The 21,609-nt window shown below is 38.2% G+C and overlaps 1 protein-coding gene across 5 annotated transcripts in view; it reads left to right on the top strand.

Annotated features, from left to right (window-relative positions):
• FAM192A (family with sequence similarity 192 member A) overlaps window positions 1–21,609 on the top strand; it is a 38,159-nt gene that overhangs the window by 6,663 nt on the left and 9,887 nt on the right. For 4 of the 5 annotated variants that reach the window (XM_005692012.3, XM_018062036.1, XM_018062034.1 and 1 more), the window contains exons 2-6: window positions 3,975–4,112; window positions 4,606–4,704; window positions 5,109–5,230; window positions 9,880–10,010; window positions 17,594–17,658. In XM_005692012.3, the coding sequence (XP_005692069.2) occupies window positions 3,986–4,112; window positions 4,606–4,704; window positions 5,109–5,230; window positions 9,880–10,010; window positions 17,594–17,658 (544 nt within the window). In that variant the 5' untranslated portion in view covers window positions 3,975–3,985. Of the gene's footprint in view, window positions 1–3,552; window positions 3,673–3,974; window positions 4,113–4,605; window positions 4,705–5,108; window positions 5,231–9,879; window positions 10,011–17,593; window positions 17,659–21,609 lie in introns of all 5 variants that reach the window. The other variant, XM_018062035.1, reaches the window with a different exon arrangement.

Raw genomic sequence — 21,609 nt, 5'->3', positions numbered from 1 at the left:
TCTGATTTCTCTACTTCTGGAAGAAGGTAAATAAGTTGAAGTTAGAAATCACCTTTTGCAAAATAAACAGCTAATGAATGTTGGACTCTTTAGAGAAAAATGCTTTGTCTAAGAAATTTTTAGTATGAGAGCATTTTTTTTTAGTTAGCTGAAATTAAAAGGAAAGTAGCAAGAGTTATTCTTGAAGATGTCAGTTATCTAATATAGTAAGGTGATGAAATCTTTGGTCCTGTGTTTCCTATTGCACAAGTTGTATGATGTTTGAATAGAATTCCCTGTGGGACAAAGACACGTTAGTGAATGCTTATTTGATGACTATTATTTTCTATAATTTACATTGGACAGTATCTAAGAATATGTATGTGAGAACATTCCTCTCTGCTTAAAATTCTTCAAATTCTCTTCCTGGTTGGTTTATCCAGTAAGTGTTTCTTATATACTTAATGTATGCCAGACACTGTGCTAATAAGCACTGTGGATACAAAGAGCTGTTGGAATAGTCCTAAGTGATAAAACACAATGAATAAATGCTGTAGTGGAATTAGAAATAGCTGGAATGGGGGCCAGAGGAGAAACAGAAAGTCTTAATAGAATGCTCTTAGAGTAGTTTGTGCAAGATGAGGCCCTGAAAAGAAGAGATTAGAAAAGAAAGGATAAATTAAAGAGAGATCATTGTGAAGTAGAAACAACAGAACTTGGTGACTAGTGGGATATAAGGGAATAAGGAAAAAGGAGTCTTAAGTATATGTCCAGGTTTTCAGTTTGGGAAACTGGGTTGATCCCTATTTGTGCCCTTCATTACTGCCGCTTAGCTGTACCGTTTACTTTGGTAGTTCATTACATACACTGTTTACCTGTTAGGAACTAGTACTAGCTTTTTAAAGTTTATTTTCTTTATGCACCCCCATATAATTTGCACAATGCTGGACACAGAGTTCAGCATTCAGCCTGATGTTGAGTTTATTTAATTTGAATTAATAATAAAACAATAAAATAACTATGGTAAAGGGGAATTATAGAATTACCAAATATGTATACATGGAAGCTTTTCCTGATTTCCCTCAGTTTCATCTGGTCTCTTTCCCACTTCACTTGTCGTGGTTGTTTATGTCACTGATTTATTTCTCCTACACTCCTTGAGCATAGGGTAGTATATTTCTCTCACTCCCATAACCAGAGCTCAGCATAGCTCTTTGCAATAATGACAGACTTTTTAAAGCATTTTTAAGCAGGTCCCAAACACTGTGCTAAGTACTTTCCATGAATTATCTAGTTTATCTCACAAAAGCTTTATGTTGTGCAGTACTCTCTTAATCTCCATTGATGAGTGCAATCTATGGATTAGGAAACTGAGCCTTAGATGAGTTAAATGACTTGCCCAAAATCATACAACTTACAAGTGGCAGAACCAAGGTCTCTTGATCTCAGAATCTATACTCATCATTACCTGTTTTCCCTCCTGTAAGGAGACTGCAACAAAAGGTATATGTTATATGTTGGTTGAATTAGATTAGGTTGTCATGAAAAGTGTCTGAAGTTAAGCTGGCTTCTTGGCAGTATTTATTAATAGGGAAGTTTTGAATATTTCTGGAGAAGAAATATTCTGAGTATTATCTAGCATACTGAGGAGTATGACCACTTGTTCATAAACATTTTCTGTCCTTTGACCTCTCCTAATATAGAAAATTCATTAACCAGAGGGCCACTGGTGGCATTGCAGGCAAGAGGGGAATAGTAGTTGAAGTGCCAGGGAATGAGGACCTATAGGAGATGTGCAAATTGAAAAAAGAGATGGATGAAGCAGTCTGTGTTTAGTGTTGGTCCTTTTAAATTCACAGAAATGTTTTATAATTAGGCATGGCACATCTAGCTTTATTTTGGGAATGAGGGAATGTCGGGTTAGGTTTAAAGAACAGATTTTTACAAGTGCTTTTAGTTTTGACAGTGTGACTTTTCTCAGGAAACCAACCCATAGAAAGAATTAGAATTTTTTTCTGTCCAATTATGAACCCATTGTCTTTAAATTTCCTTTTTAAACGTGCTTCTGCCTGATTTTCTTTTCCATTGACCGTCCGTGATTCTTGATTCAGTGCTACATGGGAAAGACGGGGAAATAGCACAGGCTAAACTCTTTGGGTGAAAGTTCAGTTCTAACACTTGAGAAAAAGATGAAAAGGAGAGTAAGAATGTCTTGGAATCCCATAAATTCATCTTTTTCCAAAAGTAATTGATAAATGTTGGGAAAATTCTTATTCTCTAAGAGTTTCTATTTCAAATTCAAACCTTTGTTTACATGTGTCTTAAAGGCTCTGACCCTTGAGTTTCAGGGATATTTTTTTAAAGTCAAATGAATTATTTTTTAAAGTCAAATTCTTTTTTTTTTTTAAGTCAAATGAATTCTTCTTTATCCAAAAACTCAACAGGCTATGAAAATTAAATAAATGGCTTTACTTCCTTAGTTTTGCATTATAAGAATAAATCTTGAGTCTAAATTCTTACTTAGATGGAAGCATGTAAGATTCAAGATTTTTATTTTGAACTGTAAGAAGAGTTCTTTCGGTACTTATATATTTTTTATTTTTTCAAGTGTAACAAGAGTAAAGAGATGGATTCAATGGCATGCCAGTTGTATTACCATATCCTAATATTGCTTTCCCAGGTTTAAATCATAACAGTTTAAGTTCACTGTTTTGAGACAGTTTTTTCATGTTTTTATAAGATTAAAGGAACTAGGAATGCTTGACCTAGAAAAATGACAAATTAGGAGGAAAATGGGAGTTGTTTTCAAACAGCTGAAGCATTGTTGTGTTGAAAAAGGGATTTGGCTTCTTTTGTGTAGTCCCAGTGTATTTAACCTATCTGTGGAATTTATAGGAAGAGAGATTTCAGTTCAGTTTAAGGAATAGCTATCATGCTAGTCAGATCTGCTTAGAGAGAGAGTCAGCTGCCTGAAGGGAGCGCAGTTTTAAAGTATGGGTTGGATGAAAATCTCCTGGGTATGAATGGTGGGTTCTGTTGCCAGATGGAGAATTGTTTGAGGTGGGCTATGAGGACCCATCACATTCTGAATTATTTCCCAGTAAATAAGGGTAAGAGGAGGAAACCAGACAGCCAGTATAGGATGAGAAAGGAGAGCTACAGCCGAGAAAGAGGACAATGAGGGTCTAAATTGTCTCTCCCATCCTTTAAAGTTCTACATCTTTGATGTTTTCTCTGCCAGAAACATTTAAGAAAATGTTGGCCCTTGTTCCATAAGAGGTCGTTCTGCAAAACTTGAGGAATTTTTGTCATGGTCACAGAGACAGAACAATTCTCTCTGTGATAGGCTGGAGACATTGAGTAATGCTAAGTCAGAAATGTCCAGGGTTGTGGGCTTTAGGTAGGAGCAACAACAACTTGTGTCCATTGATTTGGTTTTCTTTCTAGTAAATTTAAAAATTTTCTGTGTTGTTACGATGTGCTAAACTTCAACAGTAGGTTTTAGGCAAAAACTATTGTTTTGTTCTGCATGTTTGGATTTATTTCCTCCATTTCCATTTTCGTCTTCACTAGAGGAAGATGTTCCATGAACATTCTCAGCACTGGAATTTGATATAAGAAGAAAGCTGAAATTGACATGTCCTTCTTCTTAAGGAAGATCCCTGGTTTCTGGGGAGGGGTATGATTAAGTGGGTAAGAGTATGAATTTTTGCCTTCAGCTGATTCTCAGCTCCACCATTCACCACCTTCCAGGCCCTCTTGCTGACTTTGTAGATAAACATAGATGTTGATAAAACTACATAATACATTAAGAAAATGTAATCCTGTGCTTTTGTCAGTGACTTATGAGTTAAACTACTTGAGGATTTCTTAGTTCAAGGCTGAAGGAAGTTTTGAGGTAGTCCGTTGCTTGGGGGAAACAGAGGTCAATCTCCTTGTTTCTCTTCAGAATTTTAATTACAGCTCTCACTTGAAATATTTTGCTTGTATTTTAGACTGTTCCATTATGGATGGAGGGGATGACGGTAACCTTGTTATCAAAAAGAGGTTTGTATCTGAGGCAGAGCTAGATGAACGGCGCAAAAGGAGACAAGAAGAATGGGAAAAAGTTCGAAAACCTGAAGATCCTGAAGGTATAGAGGCTCACAGACCTTTAATCCTCACAACCCTGCAGGCTGTTAACATCACTTTAGAGTAGCAGAACTGAGGCTGAGGGGGTGAAGGGACCTATGTAAGGTCTCCATACCTGAGAGCAGACCAGGATCTGTGCCTCCATGCCCTTTCCACTCTACCACACTCTATTCCAGAAGATTCCACTGGTCTTCCAGCTATTCAGCTCCAGAATCTGAATAGCTGAGAGTGCTGCTACCATGCAGGGTTTGTTTCGGGTGGATCCCTCATCCAGTTAGCTGTCTCAGTCCATGGGCCCTGTTCACACTCATTGGCTTTGAGAACTGCTGGCTCCTGTCTGAGGTCTAGAGGGAAGCTGTGAACTTTGTACTATTTTTGTGTTCTTTGCCCTCAGATCATGCAGAGACTTGACTTTATCTTTAAATCCTTTGTGATTCCAAAATAATGTGAATGGATTATAAAGTATGTATTTTTTCCCCCTCCCTTTTCTTTCAGAATGCCCAGAGGAGGTTTATGACCCTCGGTCTCTGTATGAAAGGCTACAAGAACAGAAAGACAGGAAGCAGCAGGAGTATGAAGAACAGTTCAAATTCAGTAAGCTTCAGAAAAAACAGCATCTGAGGGACTCTGCGGGGCCTTTTTGGTGCACTTTTACCTTGTGCAACACTTTTTCTAACCAGCCATGAAATTGTCTTGATTATCTAGTCTCTAGGTGCTCATTTGGTGGAAAAGAGATAGCTTTCTACCATCTAGACCACATTGAAAATTTTTGCTTAGAACTCAGTATACCCGTTTTAATTTTATGCTAACATTTAGTAATGGGAGAGATGCTTTGATTTTATGCCATGTTATCTATCCAAAAGCTTTGGTGTTTACAAATTCTTTCTTCTAATCCCCTGAACAATCTGCTGTTTATTAAAAAATAGGACAAGGAAAAATCTTGACTATATTTTCCCTTTAGCCTGCTTTAAGTGTTCCTTGTTTAATTATTTCCTCAGAAAACATGGTAAGAGGCTTAGACGAAGATGAGACCAACTTCCTTGATGAGGTTTCTCGGCAGCAAGAACTAATAGAAAAACAGCGAAGAGAAGAAGAACTGAAAGAACTGAAGGAATACAGAATATCCTTTGTACTTTGCTAGGAATCTATAAGGTGTCAGTTTCTCATCAGCATCTATGCATTTCAGTTTTTTCATTATAGGATGAGGGTCTTCTGCCTGGTCATCTTTAGTTCCCTTTCAACTGTGATGTTCCTGTGATGCTGAATAACTGGCAGCGATACGTAGAGTTATGTTGCGTGCAAGAGTCTGTTGGCAATCAAAAGTCCAGATCCTTCAGGATTAACTAAAGGCCTAAATCCTAATGGTCAGTACCACAGTATTCTTGCCTTGTGAGATTAGACTCTGAAACAGATGGGCGATGCAGTAAACCTCATCCAGGGGAGAAACTGGCTTCTAGGTTTTTTAAAGGAAATTTTTAGCAGCCTTCCTGTGTCCTCAGACCTTCCCTACAGATACAGCCTGGTCTGTCTCTACAGAGAGGTAGGGAAAGCAGCCAAGAGGACTTTGCTTTGGCTCACTGTTATCTTTCTGGCATCCACGTGCATGTCTTACTAGGCATCCCAAATGTAACTTGGCTCAATCAAAATTCTCAGTTCCATGCCTCACTACTCCTACCTTCACTACGTTACCTCCCTCCAAATCTCTTCTTTTTCTGGCATCTGCCAAACTGCCTCCAAAATGTACTCCCAATCCTCCAGCTCTTGCTGTCTCTGTTGCCACTGCAGTCGTCCTAGACCTTCTCGGGACTACGTGACCGTCTAATTGTGTCTGCTTCTGTGCTCCCTCCCAGTCCATTCTCTAGACGATAGTGTGGGGAACTTTTGAAAACGTGGGATCATATAACTTTCCTGTTTCAAACACTAGTGGCTTCCTGTTGCATTTAGACTTAAAATCTGCATTCTTAATCAGGCCCTACAAGGGTCTGCATGATTTAGGCCAACTCACCTCCCTGTTGTATCTTGAACTACTCTTGTTCTTGTTTACCACACTCCAGCTTACTGCCTGTCTTCATGTTCTTCTCATACTGAGCTCTGTGATTCCATTTCAAGGCATTTGTATTTGCTATTTCCTCAGGCTAGAATGCTCTGCCCTCAGATTTTACAGGGCTTGCATTTCATGACACTTGGGTCTCAGCTCCCTTCCTCATAGAGATCTTCCCTAAGCACTCCAGCTAAAGTTGCAGCCACCCCCATCACTGACTATAATGTCATTTTTAAAAATAGTATGTCACTACCTGAAAATCTTAATTTATATACTTACAGGTTTGTTTGCCTCTTTAGTGCTGGAATATAAAGTAAGCACCATAAGAACAAAGACTTGATCACCACTGAATTCTCCAGTGCTTGGTATATAGTAGGTTCTTAGTATATGTGTGAAGAAATTAATGAATGACTCATAGAAGAGGTTAAAAAGGCCACCTTAGCGACTTCCTCCTGTGAGAAAGCTTATTTGAGTATTTCAAGCTTATATGTTGAATAACCTCACTAGTGTGGTAACAGCCTTTTTTACCTCTAAAATTGTTGCTATGACTGTGTGTGCACTGCTGCTGCTGCTGCTAAGTCGCTTCAGTCGTGTCCGACTCTGTGCGACGGCATAGATGGCAGCCCACCAGGCTTCCCCATCCCTAGGCAAGAACACCGGAGTGGATTGCCATTTCCTTCTCCAGTGCATGAAAGTGAAAAGTGAAAGTGAAGTTGCTCAGTCGTGTCTGACTCTTAGCGACCCCATGGACTGCAGCCTACCAGGCAAGAGTACTGGAGTGGGGTGCCATTGCCTTCTCCAGTGTGTATGCACTAGTTGGTATTTTTTTTTGCAGTGTGTGTGCAGTGGGTTCCATTAAAGAGTTATGTAGGAGAAAATGTGAACAGATTGCCAGGAATTTGGTTAAAGACAAGGTGACCGATGGTGGTTGAGATAAGGTAGCAACATGCTGCCACAAAACGTGCTCTGAACAGGCAGTGAAAGACATGGCTTCCAGTCTCTGTTTTCCAAGTGGAATTCTGGTATAACACTAAGATAGAACTTGATAGAAAAATCACACCTCCATCCCAACTGTAGAATTGAGGTTGATTCTTTTGAAGCTTCCCTCCCCAACTCTATTGTGTCATGACCCCAGGATGGTATTATGCATTGATGTTTGCAGAGATGGGCAGGTATATATACTGCATTGTTTCAGGCATCCAGCTTTTACCTCTAAGGAAAAAATACATTTTCACTTGAATTACATCTTGTTTTTGCTTAATTTGGCAGGCAAGCAAATAAGACAGTGTCTCCCAAGGCCACATTCTGGAAAGTATTGTTGGTGTGGTATGAGTATGAGAGGCCCTTGGGTTTTCAGTTCAAAGGAAAGGATGAACAGGGCAGCCGTGAGGCAAAAGAAACTTTTCTGTCCTGATAACATTGCAGTACAACATTGAGGAGGCTCCAGGGTAATTAGTGGCTTTTATTGGAGACTTGGAAAGTTCTGTCTAGAAAAACTGAAACAAAGCCTTCCAACCCACTGATGTACAATGTGCTAATCCCAAGCATGCATGTAGCCAGAGACATGTTGAGGTAGGAATTGAGGTTTAGACATCTGTTTATTAAAGCTCTAAATCAGGAGATGGTTCTTGGTTTTGCTTGGTTGGTATAAGATATATTTCATAATGTGATACTTGTGAATACAAGTAAGCTGCAGTTTGTGCCAGTATAAACAGAACTTTTGTTTTCTTTACGTTAGAACAGTATTTATTAATATGTGTGTTCAAATACGATGTGACCTTTTAAAAACTGCTTCGTGTAGTCTATTCCTTGAGACTTTGAAATGTATTTGTATATTTAAAACATTTTAGGGGGAGAGGGTCTTAAGGGGGAAAAAGGACTTGGGCCTTGGATGTGGATCAAAAATATTAACACCTCCCTACCTGCCCACCAAAAAAGAGGTTGAGAGCTTTTCTTCACTTAAGAAGAATAAAAAGTTAAATGTTGGTTTTTGTCTTTGTCTTGGTATTATAAATGTGTGATTTTGTTAAATTTTTTCTGTTGTACTTGAAAGTTTCTATCCTTTATGGTGGAGTTGTAGGTAAAAATCACAGCATGCTCATGGATTTTGATATTCTGTACTAAAAATGAAATTTCTATTTCTATTTCATTTTTATTCTTAAAAAAATGAACATTTAGTATGAACATATCAGTTTCCATGATTACCTTAAAAACATCAAATATAAATAGATGAAACTCAGAATAATGCTGAGTATAAAGTATAATCCCTATTGAATATTACAAATGTTTAAGATAACTGGTTCCCACAAGAATTGAGCCCCTGAAAATTAGACACTAGAATTAGAAATTAAAATTTCCTAATTTCTGGTACCCAGTTTTTCCATTGTTCAAACATACAGGAATAGCTTAGACCATGTAGTTCCACCTCCACTCCTCTGGGCTGTAATACATACGTCTTGGATATCTTGAGCACTAGATGTCGCTGTTGTTCCAGCAAGGCACCACCTCATCTTAAGTAAGGAATTGCACCATGTTCCAGTACTTATTTATTGACTAATACGTTGTGAGAGAGCATGAAAGGGAAGGAGAGGAGGCAGTTGGTGAAGAGAACAAAAGAAATTGACAAACCTTGGGAGCCATAGACTGACATCAAACTTGAAAACAGTATGTAACAAATGAACTGGTTGTTTTATGCTTTTAAACAGCTTTTGTGTATTGTCTGTGCACAGGGGTTTCTCATTAAAATCACCCTCAGAGTGTTTAATACAGGTTCCTGGGCCTTTGGAAGTCCTCATTCAGTAAGTAGGTTTGGGACAGGGGAGAGACCCTGTTTTTTAAATGAGCCTTAAGATGATTCTGATGTCTTACATCCACAGAATAGGAGTTAGTCTTCATAATATCTAAAGCTGAATGCTACTGATAGTCATAGGACACTCTGCAAAATTTTATTTTATCCTTAGAGGGAAATCAGATAATTTTTCTGCATTCAGGGGAGCTACACTTTTTTCTGTTGGATTCTTCAGGATCTTCATTTTCCCCAACAAGTATGATATTGGCCATGTTTTTGGTAATAGCACGTGTTCTGGTCATCCTCAGGATTTTCTTTGGGAATCAAAGGGAGAAACATTGCTTCTCTGTATTATTTTGGGCTTGCTTTGCCATCTTCCTCCTCAGTTCAGTTCAGTCGCTCAGTCGTGTCCGACTCTTTGCGACCCCATGAATCGCAGCACGCCAGGCCTCCCTGTCCATCACCATCTCCCGGAGTTCACTCAGACTCACATCCATCGAGTCAGTGATGCCATCCAGCCATCTCATCCTGGGTCGTCCCCTTTTCCTCCTGCCCCCAATCTCTCCCAGCACCAAAGTCTTTTCCAATGAATCAACTCTTCGCATGAGGTGTCCAAAGATCTTCCTCCTAGTCATCTTCATTTCTCTTTAAATCAGCTGGATTTGACTGGCAGAATAAAGGTGGGGGGGCTTTTTTTTTTTCCTTTGGCAGTGCTTCTTGGCATGTGGAATCTTAGTTCCCCAACCAGGGATTGAATCTATCCCCCTGCAGTGGAAACATGGAGTCCTAAACACTGGACTGAAAGAAAAGTCTGGGGAGGGCATTTTTTAAATAAGTAGGCCAAACATTCCATGGCAGAGCTGAAGTGCTCGTCTTGATTTATCACTGTCTTTGTATAGCTCTTCTTTTTACTTAGTTTGATCCTTAACCTGTAACTCACAGTAATCTCAACAAGGTTGGAATTTCTTCAGAAAACAAGAAGGAAGTGGAGAAGAAAGCTGTGAAACCCATAGAAACCAAGAACAAGTTCTCCCAGGCAAAGCTGTTGGCAGGAGCTGTGAAGCATAAGAGGTCAGCCTGCATTCACACGACTTTAATCTCCCTCTGACTGTGTGCCCCAAGATGCCAGAGTAATGGTAGTCAGAACAGAGTTACCTAAGCACAGGGCTTGGTGAAGTTCCTTGTGGCCCTCCCTCGCTCCCCTGTCAGATTTGGTGTTTTCTGACACCTTTGACCTTGGTGTCTCTGTTCATTCAACATAATAACCACTCTTCATTAGACACTTAAGTACTTTCGGTGCAGGTGATATTTTATTCCTCTATGAAGTACAGAGACTGAGAATCTCAGAGGTTGAGAACCTTTGTCCAAAGTCAAAAAGTAACGGGAGAGGTGGAATTCAACATTTGAGCATCTGTGTTTCTAGGCAAACAAGGTAGCAAGTTCTGTGGAAGGATTTATATAGGGTGTAATGAGAGCAGGGAGGATGGCATATTAAAAAGCAGAGACATTACTTTGCCAGCAAAGGTCCATCTAGTCAAGACTGGTTTTTCCAGTGGTCATGTATGGATGTGAGAGTTGGACTGTGAAGAAAACTGAGCACCAAAGAATTGATGCTTTTGAATTGTGGTGTTGGAGAAGACTCTTGAGAGTCCCTTGGACTGCAAGGAGGTCCAACCAGTCCATCCTAAAGGAGATCAGTCCTGGGTGTTCATTGGAAGGACTGATGCTAAAGCTGAAACTCCAATACTTTGGCCACCTCATGCGAACACTTGACTCATTGGAAAAGACTCTGATGTTGGGAGGGATTGGGGGCAGAAAGAGAAGGGGACGACAGAGGATGGGATGGCTGGATGGCATCACCAACTCGATGGACATGAACTCCGGGAGTTGGTGATGGACAGGGAGGCCTGGCGTGCTGCGATTCACGGGGTCGCAGAGTCGGACATGACTGAGCGACTGAACTGAACTGAATGAGAGCAGGGAGGAGAAATAACTGCCTGGAGTGGGTATATGTGACTTGTGTTGGGGAAGTTAAGGAAGGCATTAGAAAGACGACTGATTATATAGGACTATGAGGGCTTTAATAGGCAGACAAGGAGAGCGGAACATCCCAGGCTGGGAGAAGAGCTGGGTCAAAGGCCCTGAGGTCCGTAAGAAGGTGGCAGCTGGGACAGGGTTACACACCTGGCTGGAACTCTGCTTGTTTGATGTGGGGTGGCAGCACTTCCTAGAGGTTTTGGTAAGTTCTCTGTTGTTTGTTCCTCCCCTTTCAAACCCTGAAATGACACCAGAGTGATTAAATTTGGTCATTTCAATTTGACCAACTCTACTAAAAGCAAAATGATACTAAGCTGAAGTGCAGTCTGTTAGGAAAATCAATATGGTATTTTGGCAGCCAGCCACATGTTTTGAAGAAAGTGCTTTGATGGAGTTTTGTGGTTTGTAAAACACTGAATGCTGGAACAATTTCCTGGAAACATTGCTTGCAACATTTTTTACATGTAAAAATGTCATCATGGCATAGCAGCAAAGGGGAGGCGTATCAGAGGCCTGAAAAGGGCCAGTTACCCAAGCCATGGATTTTTTCCTTTCAACTTTTCATATAAAGTTGCTTGCCAGGTCCAGTATCCTTGGGGATTCGGACTTGGGTGGGTTGTACTGGGCTGCACCAAGAGGGGGGTCTCTAGGTAGTCCGTCAGTGTCTCTAGTGCCTTGCTTCTAGCAGAATGGGTGTTGTAAGTATCTCTCCTAGTCCTTGTGCTGTGCTGTGCTTAGTCGCTCAGCTGTGTTGGGCTCTTTGCGACCCCATAGGCTGTACCCGCCAGACTCCTCTGTCCATGGGGATTTTCCAGGCAAGAATACTGACATGGGTTTCCATGCCTTCCTCCAGGGGATCTTCCCAACCCAGGATCAAACCTAGGTCTTTACCATCTGAGCCACCAGGGAAGTCCCTCCTAGTCCTTATATACCACCTTTTATTAGATATCCTTTATTGTTGTTTTGTGCAGCAAGGTAGTAAATGATTCTCCTGGGGCAGGTGTTCCTAATCTACCCAGATTTGGGTTTATTAGAGTCACCTGGGAGTTTATTAATCCTGTGGATTGCCTCACACTGATGCTGGCTCAGTATGGAGTGAGGTCTGGGAGTCTAAGTTCGTGGATGACTCTAATGCTCAGTGAAAGTCTGATGCCTGATGTGTGTATGAAGAGAGAGAGAAGTCGCTCAGTCATGTCTGACTCTTTGCGACCCCATGGACTGTAGCCTACCAGGCTCCTCCATGCATGCGATTGTCCAGGCAAGAGTACTGGAGTGGGTTGCCATTTCCTTCTCCAGAGGATCTTCCCGACCCAGGGATCAAACCCAGGTCTCCTGCATTGCAGGCAGACACTTTACCGACTGAGCCACCAGGGAAGCAAGCATAGTAATAAAACAAGAGCCTGTGAACCCCTCACTCATCTTAAGACCTAGAGCATTAGTGATACCGAGTCTGCCTCTGTGCTCTTCCCCATTCTGTCTCCCTGCCTTGTCACCTCACACCACTTTCCTAAGTCTAGTTCAATATTCTTTAGTCTTTCTTTACTTAGTAGGGTTCTTTTTTTGCTTCCTATATAGGTATCCATGAACCATGTAATAACTTGCTTAGTTTTGAACTTTATTAAAAATGTTTTCATGGTCAGTACACCATCTTCTGTGAATTTGGCTTTTTGCTCAGATTGTTTCTGTGACTAAGACAGTTTTGTGTATGTGCAGCTGTAATTCATTCATTTTCACTGCTGTATAATAGTGCATTATTTGAGATAGCAAACTTTGTTCATTCTCCTGTGAGTGAAGGTTTGAATTATGACACATGGTGCTGATGGACAAACTTTGTACATGTGTGCATGTTTCTCTAGAGTTATGTGTCCAGTATGATAGCCCCTGACTACCTGTGGCTGTGTAAAGTTAAATTAATTAAAATTAAATTTAAAATGCAGTCCCCTAGCCATAGTAGTCACATTTTAAGTGTTAAATGACTCCATATGGCTTGTTGCTACCCTAGGGGATAGCACAGATACAGCAATAAAGTGATTTATAAAATAGTATCTCCTTATGGTCTTAATTTGCATTCCCCTGTTAACAAATGTAGTTGACATTTTATATGTTGGTTTGCCATTCATGTGTCCCATTGTCCTAAAAGATCTATTCATTTATATTGCCATTTTTTTTTTACTGTGTTATTTGTAATTTTCTTACTGATTCACACGCCTTTTTTTTTTCTTAACATTTTTTTCTACAGTTTAAGCTAACCTTTTTAATTTTAAAATGGTCAAATATATTTAATTTTAAGATGGTCGGTTTTAAAAAACTGGTATGTAATTGATGTATAACAGTTTCAAATATGCAACATAATGATTTGATTTTATATATGTATATATAGTGAAATGATGGCCACGATAAGTCTAGTTGACATAGTTACGCAACCATACATAGTTACACACTGTTTCCTTGTGATGAGAACTTCTAAGATCTACTCTTAGCAGCTTTCAAATATACAATAGTATATCATTAACTATATTCATTATAATGTACATTATATTCTCAGAATTTATCTTTTTGATAGAAGGTACATTCTTCTCAGGGATGTCATGTCTATTTTTGGCCACTTCATTCTTCTATATAAATTTTAGATGTAGTTTTAAGTTCTTTAACAGTCCCTATTGGGATTTTTATTGGAATGGTATTAAATTGCTTGATAAATTTATGGAGCAATCAGATCTTTATGTTTTTGAGCGTTTATTCATGGTTTATATCTACATTTGTTTGTTTCCTTTAGTTAAAGTCATTCAGTAAAGTCTTAAGAGTTTTGTTGTTTTTTTCAAAGATGGTGTACATGTCTTTGATTAGATTTATTCCTAGGTATTTTATATTTTTTTGTTGCTGGTAAATAAAAATGCATTTTAGTATATTTGTATCCAGCCACCCAACTTTTATTAACTTTACTGATAATTCTTATCAACTATAATAATTTATTGGTGGAGTCTCTGAAATTTCTGTGTAGAAAGTCACTAAATGATGAGTTTTTTCCTTATACCTTTTAATCCTTTTTCTTATTGAACTGGTTGGGACCACCAGCAAAACACTAGAACAATTCCTGTGCACATCCTTGTTTTATCTCTAATTTTAAACTGAATGCTTATAACTTTTCACTGCTAAGGATGGTATTTATAGTTCTGTCCCTAGTTTAAGAGGGTTTTTTTTTTTTTTGTAGCCATGAATTATTAAATTTTGTCAGTTTTTTCCTGCTTTTGAATTGATAAAATAAATTTTTCTTTTTTACTGTTACAGTAAAAAAATAGATTTTTCTGATGTTGCATTCCTGGTGATAAACCCAACTTGCAGTGATATATTTTCTTTTCTGTTTTTAAACTTTGCTGGATTTTGTTTGCTGATGTTTTGTATAGGTTGTTGCATTTTTGATCATGATTGAGACTGGCCTGTACTTTTTTCCCCCACTTTATCTGATTTTGATGTGAAAATTAAATCTAACATCACAGAATGATTTAGGGAGTGTTCTTTCTTTTTCTGTTTTCTAGAGCAGTTTGTATAAGATAGTGTTCTTTTGTGAAGGTTTTGTAGAACTCGGTAAAATCACTTTGGGCCCTCTTTTTATTTTGTGACTATAGGACTATCTACCTTTCTCCAGATCTTATTGAGTCAGTTTTTTTAGTTGTATTTTCTGGGAATTTGTTCATTTTGTCTTTTTTCAAATGCATTAGCTAAGTTGTCAGTATTCTTTATTTTTCTAATTGCTCTTGTCCCCTTTTCACCCCAAATATTGATGAGTTGTACTTTTACTCTTATTTTGACTATTTTCTTGAGAAGGTAGTCTCTGTTTTATTAGGCTTTTCAAAGGCCTTTTGGATTTAGTTCTTATTATTTTTGCTCTTTAATATCTTCTACATTCTTTCTTTGAAATATTCTTTACTTTCTCAAGCTTATACTTTTATTATTTCTGTTACAAACAACTGTCAGATACGAAACTTAATTAATTTTCAGCTCCTTTTCAGTTATAGACATCTAAAGCTATAGTTTTTCCTCACCTTTCATTGTGTACAATTTTGTTTCCAAGTAAGTATTTTTAAATATCCATTTTGATTTCTTTCTTGACTCATGACTTAAAGACATTTTAAAAAATTTCCAAACATACTGAGGTAGTTCAGTTCAGTTCAGGAAGTAGCTCAGTCATGTCCGACTCTTTGCGACCCCATGAACCGCAGCACGCCAGGCTTCCCTGTCCATTACTACTGGGATACACTGAGATATACCAAGATACTGAGGTAACTTAACCGTATTTCATTGATTCTAAGATGAACCTTCTTCCCCCCACATTTTAATACCTTGTAATCAGTGATGGCCTGGAGTCTCTAAAATATAATCTTTCATTATCAATTTCTGCCTTAATTGCTTTGTGGTTTCACTTCAGTCGCTCAGTTGTGTCTGACTCTTTACGACCCCATGAATCGCAGCACGCCAAGCCTCCCTGTCTATCACCAACTCCCGGAATCCACCCAAACCCATGTCCATCGAGTTGATGATGCCATCCAACCATCTCATCCTCTGTTGTCCCCTTCTCCTCCTGCCCTCAATCTTCCCTGGCATCAGGGTCTTTTCCAATGAGTCTTTCAGTTCAGTTCAGTCGCTCAGTCGTGTCCATTTGCGACTCCATGAATTGCGGCACACCAGGCCTCCCTGTCCACCACCAACTCCTGGAGTTTACCGAAACTCTTGTCCATCGAGTCGGTAATGGCATCCAGCCAATTTCTGCCTTAATTGCATTGTGGTTTATATGTACTAATTCTTTTGAAACTACTTAGATTTGCTTTGTGACCTTTTCCCGAGATTAATTTTTGTGTATGTTCCAAGTTAAGGAGAATTTGTGTTATGTGATTGTTCTGGGTCGTATGTAGGTACAACAAAACAAACTTGTGGATTGTATTGTCAAATCTTTTGTGTCTTTAGTATTTGTCTGCTTGTTTTATTAGTACTTGAGGGGAGTATTTTGAAATCTCCCATTATTGTAATGATTTGATTTTTCTTCAGATTCTATTGAATATATTTTTAAGCTCTTTAATTAGAAGCATAGATGTTTGGGATTGTTATTTCTTTGTAGTGATTTAAACTTTGTTTCATTATAAACTAACCTTCTTATCCCTTGTACTTTTGGTTTTAAAGTCTGTTTTCTTAATATAGGTGCTCCAGCCTTCTTTGGGTTAGTATTAGCTATGCTGACTCTTTTTCCATTCCTTTACTGTAAATCTTTCTAGGTCATAAGTTGTTTGTTTTGCTTCTGTTAAGTTTTTAGTTAATCATAAATAGCTGACTTGAAATCATCTGTTAAACTCTCTTTAAAGGTAGGCTTGGACTTACTAGGATTTTTTTGTATAGTTTCTGCTATCTTTTCTAAAATTAATTTTTTGGTCATCCCACGTGACTTGCAGGATCTCAGTTCCCAGACCAGGGATTAAATATGGACCATGGCAGTGAAAGCCTGGAATCCTAGCCACTAGACCACCAAGGAACTCTGCAGTTTCTACTATCTAATGTTATTTGTCTTTTTACTTGAAAACTCTTTTCCTTATATTCTTTTATTAAAATTTTTGATTATAATTGTAAAATTTTTAATTCTTTTTTTCTTTCTATTAGTTTGGGTTTATGTATTCTGTTTCTGTTCTTTTGTGCCTTAAGTTGGCAATTTACCAGGAATACTTAGCAAACCAGAGGGTAAATAGCTGTCTTACTTGCCCACAGAAGTATCCATAGATCCTAGAACTTTTAGCCACAATAACCTCCTTGCTTCCTTACACGCTGTCCAGGACTTTAGTATGGTCATGTTTAATGCCACAAATTAGATGGTTTTTATATAGACATCTAAATATAAATGTTTATTTAGATTTGTATTGGCCAGTGTCTTTGTTCACCATCTCTTCCTTTTGGGATTAAGGCCTTCCTTCTAGGACCATTTTCTTCCTCTTTGAATTGCATTCTTTTTTTTTTTTCTCACTGTCCAAAATTGTTTAATAGGTACAAATTTACAAACATTACATATATTAGTAGTAATGGTGGACCTGGAGAACATTGTGCATTTTCTGAGCTGCATGGTGAGAGAAGTACATTCTTTAGATAATCTTTTAGTGAAGGTATTTTGGGTGACGTTCAGACTCTCTAGCATGTCACTAAAGATACTTCCTTTAGTCTTTAATAACTACATTTTTGTCATTTATAAACATGTCCAGATATTCTTGAAATCGATCTGTGGTTCTAACCAAGATGAATGATGACAATAAAGAATCTGACTTTTAAGTGATACTTGAGGATGTAATACTTCACCCCTTGAATTGGTCAGAGGTTTAAATTCTTTATAACAATAATTTAATTGTTCTCTAAAGCAATTGTCCTTGAATTAAAAAATAAATTTAAAAAATATAATTGGAAAAAAATAATATAATTGGAAGGAGGTTAAGAAGCTGACATGAAGACTTTTCAGATCATCTCAGCTCCTTGAGGCTACCTAAAACCCATATAAAATGGTTTTTGGAGCTCCTGATTCCCAAAGCTTTGATCCCTAAGATTTGACCTATCTCAAATCACGTATTTTTTTTGTTTGTTTGTTATAGTTCAGAGAGTGGAAACAGTGTGAAAAGACTGAAATCGGACCCTGACCCAGATGACAAGAATCAAGGTGGGTGGCAGCTTTCATATCATTCTTTACCCATCATACACACGAACCATGGTAAAAGGCTGGAATGCATTATATCTGCGGAGGAACGCGTGTATCCACGAGCAAACCTGCCCAAACTTACCAAGCCATTTTAAACCATGCGGGATTTAAACCTAGGATTATATCAGCTGCCCAACAAAGTAATATGTGAAACCATGGAACTGATAAATGACAGTTGTGTTCTCTCAGGAGTGCTAACAAAACCAAAGCCCTGGTGATATGAACCTCTATTCACAAAGGGTTTTTCTCTTTCTCCCTTAAATGTCAAGTTTCTTCTTTTTACCTGGCTGGCTACCAGTGAGAGGTGGAATACGTGGCTCCTTCTGTTGGTTGGATTGGGTTGGACCAAGAGGCTAAATAGTTTCTGAAGAGTATACTTTCTTTGGTGGTTTCTTTCATGTGATCAAATCTGGTACTGTATTAAGTGGCACCAAGTTATAAGTGAGAGTGAGTGTTACTCAGGACTGAATCAGGGATAAGAAATTCAAGAGTGTTTGCAGTTCTTCTGACTTCCTGTGGAATTGAGGCTCTGAACTGAACTCAAAGGGTCGTCATTGAAACAGGGCTTACGTTTATTTCTCTTTTATTTTTTATTTTTTTACAATACTGTATTGGTTTTGCCATACATGAATCCACCACAGGTGTACATGAGTTCCCAACCCTGAACCCCCCTCCCATCACGCTCCCCATTTCATCTCTCTGGGTCATCGCGGTGCACCAGCCCCAAGCATCCTGTATCCTGTATCGAACCTAGACTAGCGATTCGTTTCTTACATGATAGTATACATGTTTCATTGCTATTCTCCCAAATCGTCCCACCCTCTCCCTCTCCCACAGAGTCCAAAAGTCTGTTCTTTACATCTGTGTCTCTTTTGCTGTCTCGCATATAGGGTTATCATTACCATCTTTCTAAATTCCATATTTATATGTTAGTATACTGTATTGGTGTTTTTCTTTCTGGCTTACTTCACTCTGTATGATATTTTAAAATATTTTTTTTCTTTCAAAAATTAATGGATATTTAAAAATACATATATACTGAAGTCCAATAAAAGTGGGCTGTTGCTGATACCTTTTTGTTCTAGAATTTACTTGTGAAAAGGATCTTCAGTGAAGAACTTTCCTTCTCCCTATATGTCCTCTTCCATCCAATTCTCCTTCCCAGAGGAAATACATTTTTTGCATGTATATCTGGATATATGTGTATAGCCAGATTATTCTATGTGTGTGTCAGTTCAGTCACTCAGTCTGGTCCGACTCTTTGCGACCCCATGAATTGCAGCACGCCAGGCCTCCCTGTCCATCACCAACTCCCGGAGTTCACTCACGTCCATCGAGTCAGTGATGCCATCCAGCCATCTCATCCTCTGTTGTCCCCTTCTCTCCTGCCCCCAATCCCTCCAAGCATCAGAGTCTTTTCCAATGAGTCAGCTCTTCGCATGAGGTGGCCAAAGTATTGGAGTTTCAGCTTTGGCATCAGTCCTTCCAGAGAACACCTAGGACTGATCTCCTTTGAAATGGACTGGTTGGATCTCCTTGCAGTCCAAGGGACTCTCAAGAGTCTTCTCCAACACCACAGTTCAAAAACATCAATTCTTTGGCACTCAGCTTTCTTCACAGTCCAACTTTCACGTATAGGCAATTACAAATATGCTCTTTTTTTAAAAAGTGTTATTATAGCTAACTTAAAACATATTTAGATATTGAGATAATAGTATGATGAACCCCATCATGTACTTTCAATTTTTAACTGCCAATTTTCTTTTCTTTTTAAAGTTTTATTTTCTTATTCTTTATTTTGGCTATGCCACGTGACTTGTGGGATCTTAGTTTCCCATTTGCTGTGGCTAAGACTTTCAATACTGTGTTGAAGAGAAGTGGTGAGAGTGGGTATCCTTGTCTTGTTCCAGATTTTTAGCAGAAAGGTTTTCAGCTTTTACCATTGAATATTATATTGGTTGTGGTTTTGTCATAAAAGCATTTTATTATGTTGCGATATGTTCTTTCTATACTCACTTTTGCAAGGGTTTTTATCATGAATGGATGTTGATTTTTATCAAATACTTTTTCTGCATCTGTTGAGATGATCATGTTGGTTTTGTCCTTTCTTTTGTTGGTGTGGTGTATCACGTTGATTTCAATACACTGAACCATTGTCGTGACCCTGGAATGAATTCAACTTGAGTCGTGGTGTATGACCTTTTTTATGTGTTTTTGGATTCTGTTTGCTAGTTTGAGAATTTTTGTGTCTATATTCATCAAAGTTACTGGCCTACAACTTCCGTTCTTGGTAGTGTCTTTGGTTTTGGTATCAGGATGATGGCTTCATAGATGTCTTTGGTAGTGTTCCTTCCTCCTCAGTCTTTTGGAAGAGTTTGAGAAGGATAGGTGTAAGTTTTTCTTTGTATGTTTGTAGAATTCCCCAGTGAAGTCATATGGTTCTGGACTTTTGTTTGTAGAGAGTCTTTATTATTACAGATTCGGTTTCTAGTGATTGGTCTGTTCAAGTTATCTGTTTCTTCTTGGTTCAGTTTTGGTGGACTGTATGTTTCTAGAAAGTGGTCCATTTCTTTGAGGTTGTCAAATTTGTTGGCATATAATTGTTCATAGTATTCTCTTATGGTTTTTTGTATTTTTGTGGTATCTGTTGTGATTTCTCCTCTTTTATTTCTTATTTATTTGGGTCTTCTCTCTTTTCGTCTTATTGAGCCTGCCCAGAGGTTTGTCAATTTTGTTTACCCTTTCAAAGAACCAGCTCTTGGTTTTATTGATTTTTTTCCTATTTTTAAATCTCTTTTATTTATTCCCTCTCTAATCTTTATTCTCTTCTTCCTTCTGCTGACTTAAGTTTTGTTTGTTCTCTCTCGCATTCTTTTAGGTGGTGGGTTAGGCTGTTTGGTTTATCTTGTCTTGAAGGCCTGTATTGCTATGAACTTTCTAAGAGCTGCTTTTTCTGCATCCCATGGATTTTGTGTGGTTGTGTTTTCATTCTCATTTGCCTCAAGATATTTCTTTAATTTCTTCCTAGATTTCTTTGCTGATCCATTGGTTTTTTAGTCATGGTATTTAGCCTTCCTGTAATTTTTTTTCTTGTTTCTTTTTCTGTGGTTGGTTTTTAGTTTTATATACCCTTGTGGTCAGAAAAGATGCTTGAAGTAATTTCTATACTCTTAAATTTGTTTAAGCTTTTTTGTGTTTAATCCTAGAGAATGTTCTATGTGGACTTGAAAAGAATGTGTATTCTGCTTTGGGGGGATGTAATGTTCTGAAGATATCAATTAAGTCTAAATGTTCTGTTGTATCATTTAGGATCTCTGTTGCCTTTTTCTGTCTCAAAGATGTGTCCATTGATGTTGAGTGGGGTGTTAAAAGTCTCCTACTATTACTGTATTCCTATCATTTTCTCCCTTTTTATGTTATTTATGTATTTGGGTGCTCCTGTATTGGGTGCATACATGTTGACAAGTGTAATATCCTCTCCTTATATTGATCTGTTTATCATTATATAGTGTCCTTCTTTATCTTTGTTTATAGCCTTTGTTTTAAAATCTATTTTGTCTAAGTATTGCTACCCTTGCTTTCTTGTAGTTCCCATTTGCATGAAATAACTTTTTCCGTTTCTTCATTTTTAATCTGTGGGTGTCCTTTGTCCTAAGGTGGGTCTCTTGTAGGCAGCGTGTTGTAGGCTTTCGTTTTTTTTTTTAATCCAGTCTGCCACTCTGTGTCTTTTGATAGAGCATTTATTCATTGACATTTAATTATTGATAGATATGTATTCATTGCCATTTTAAACTTTGTTTTCCTGTTGATTTTATTTCTCTTCCTTTTTTTTGTTTTTCCTTTTGTCCATTATGCTTATGTTCTCTTCTTTTTGGATTTGGTGAATCTGTTGTAGGTTTTTGATTTGTGGTT

This window comes from Capra hircus, chromosome 18 (assembly GCF_001704415.2).
Source record: "Capra hircus breed San Clemente chromosome 18, ASM170441v1, whole genome shotgun sequence".
In the NCBI taxonomy this organism is placed as follows: domain Eukaryota; kingdom Metazoa; phylum Chordata; class Mammalia; order Artiodactyla; family Bovidae; genus Capra; species Capra hircus.
The sequence above is the reverse complement of the archived record's forward strand: the minus strand, read 5'-3'. Positions and strand labels throughout refer to the sequence as shown.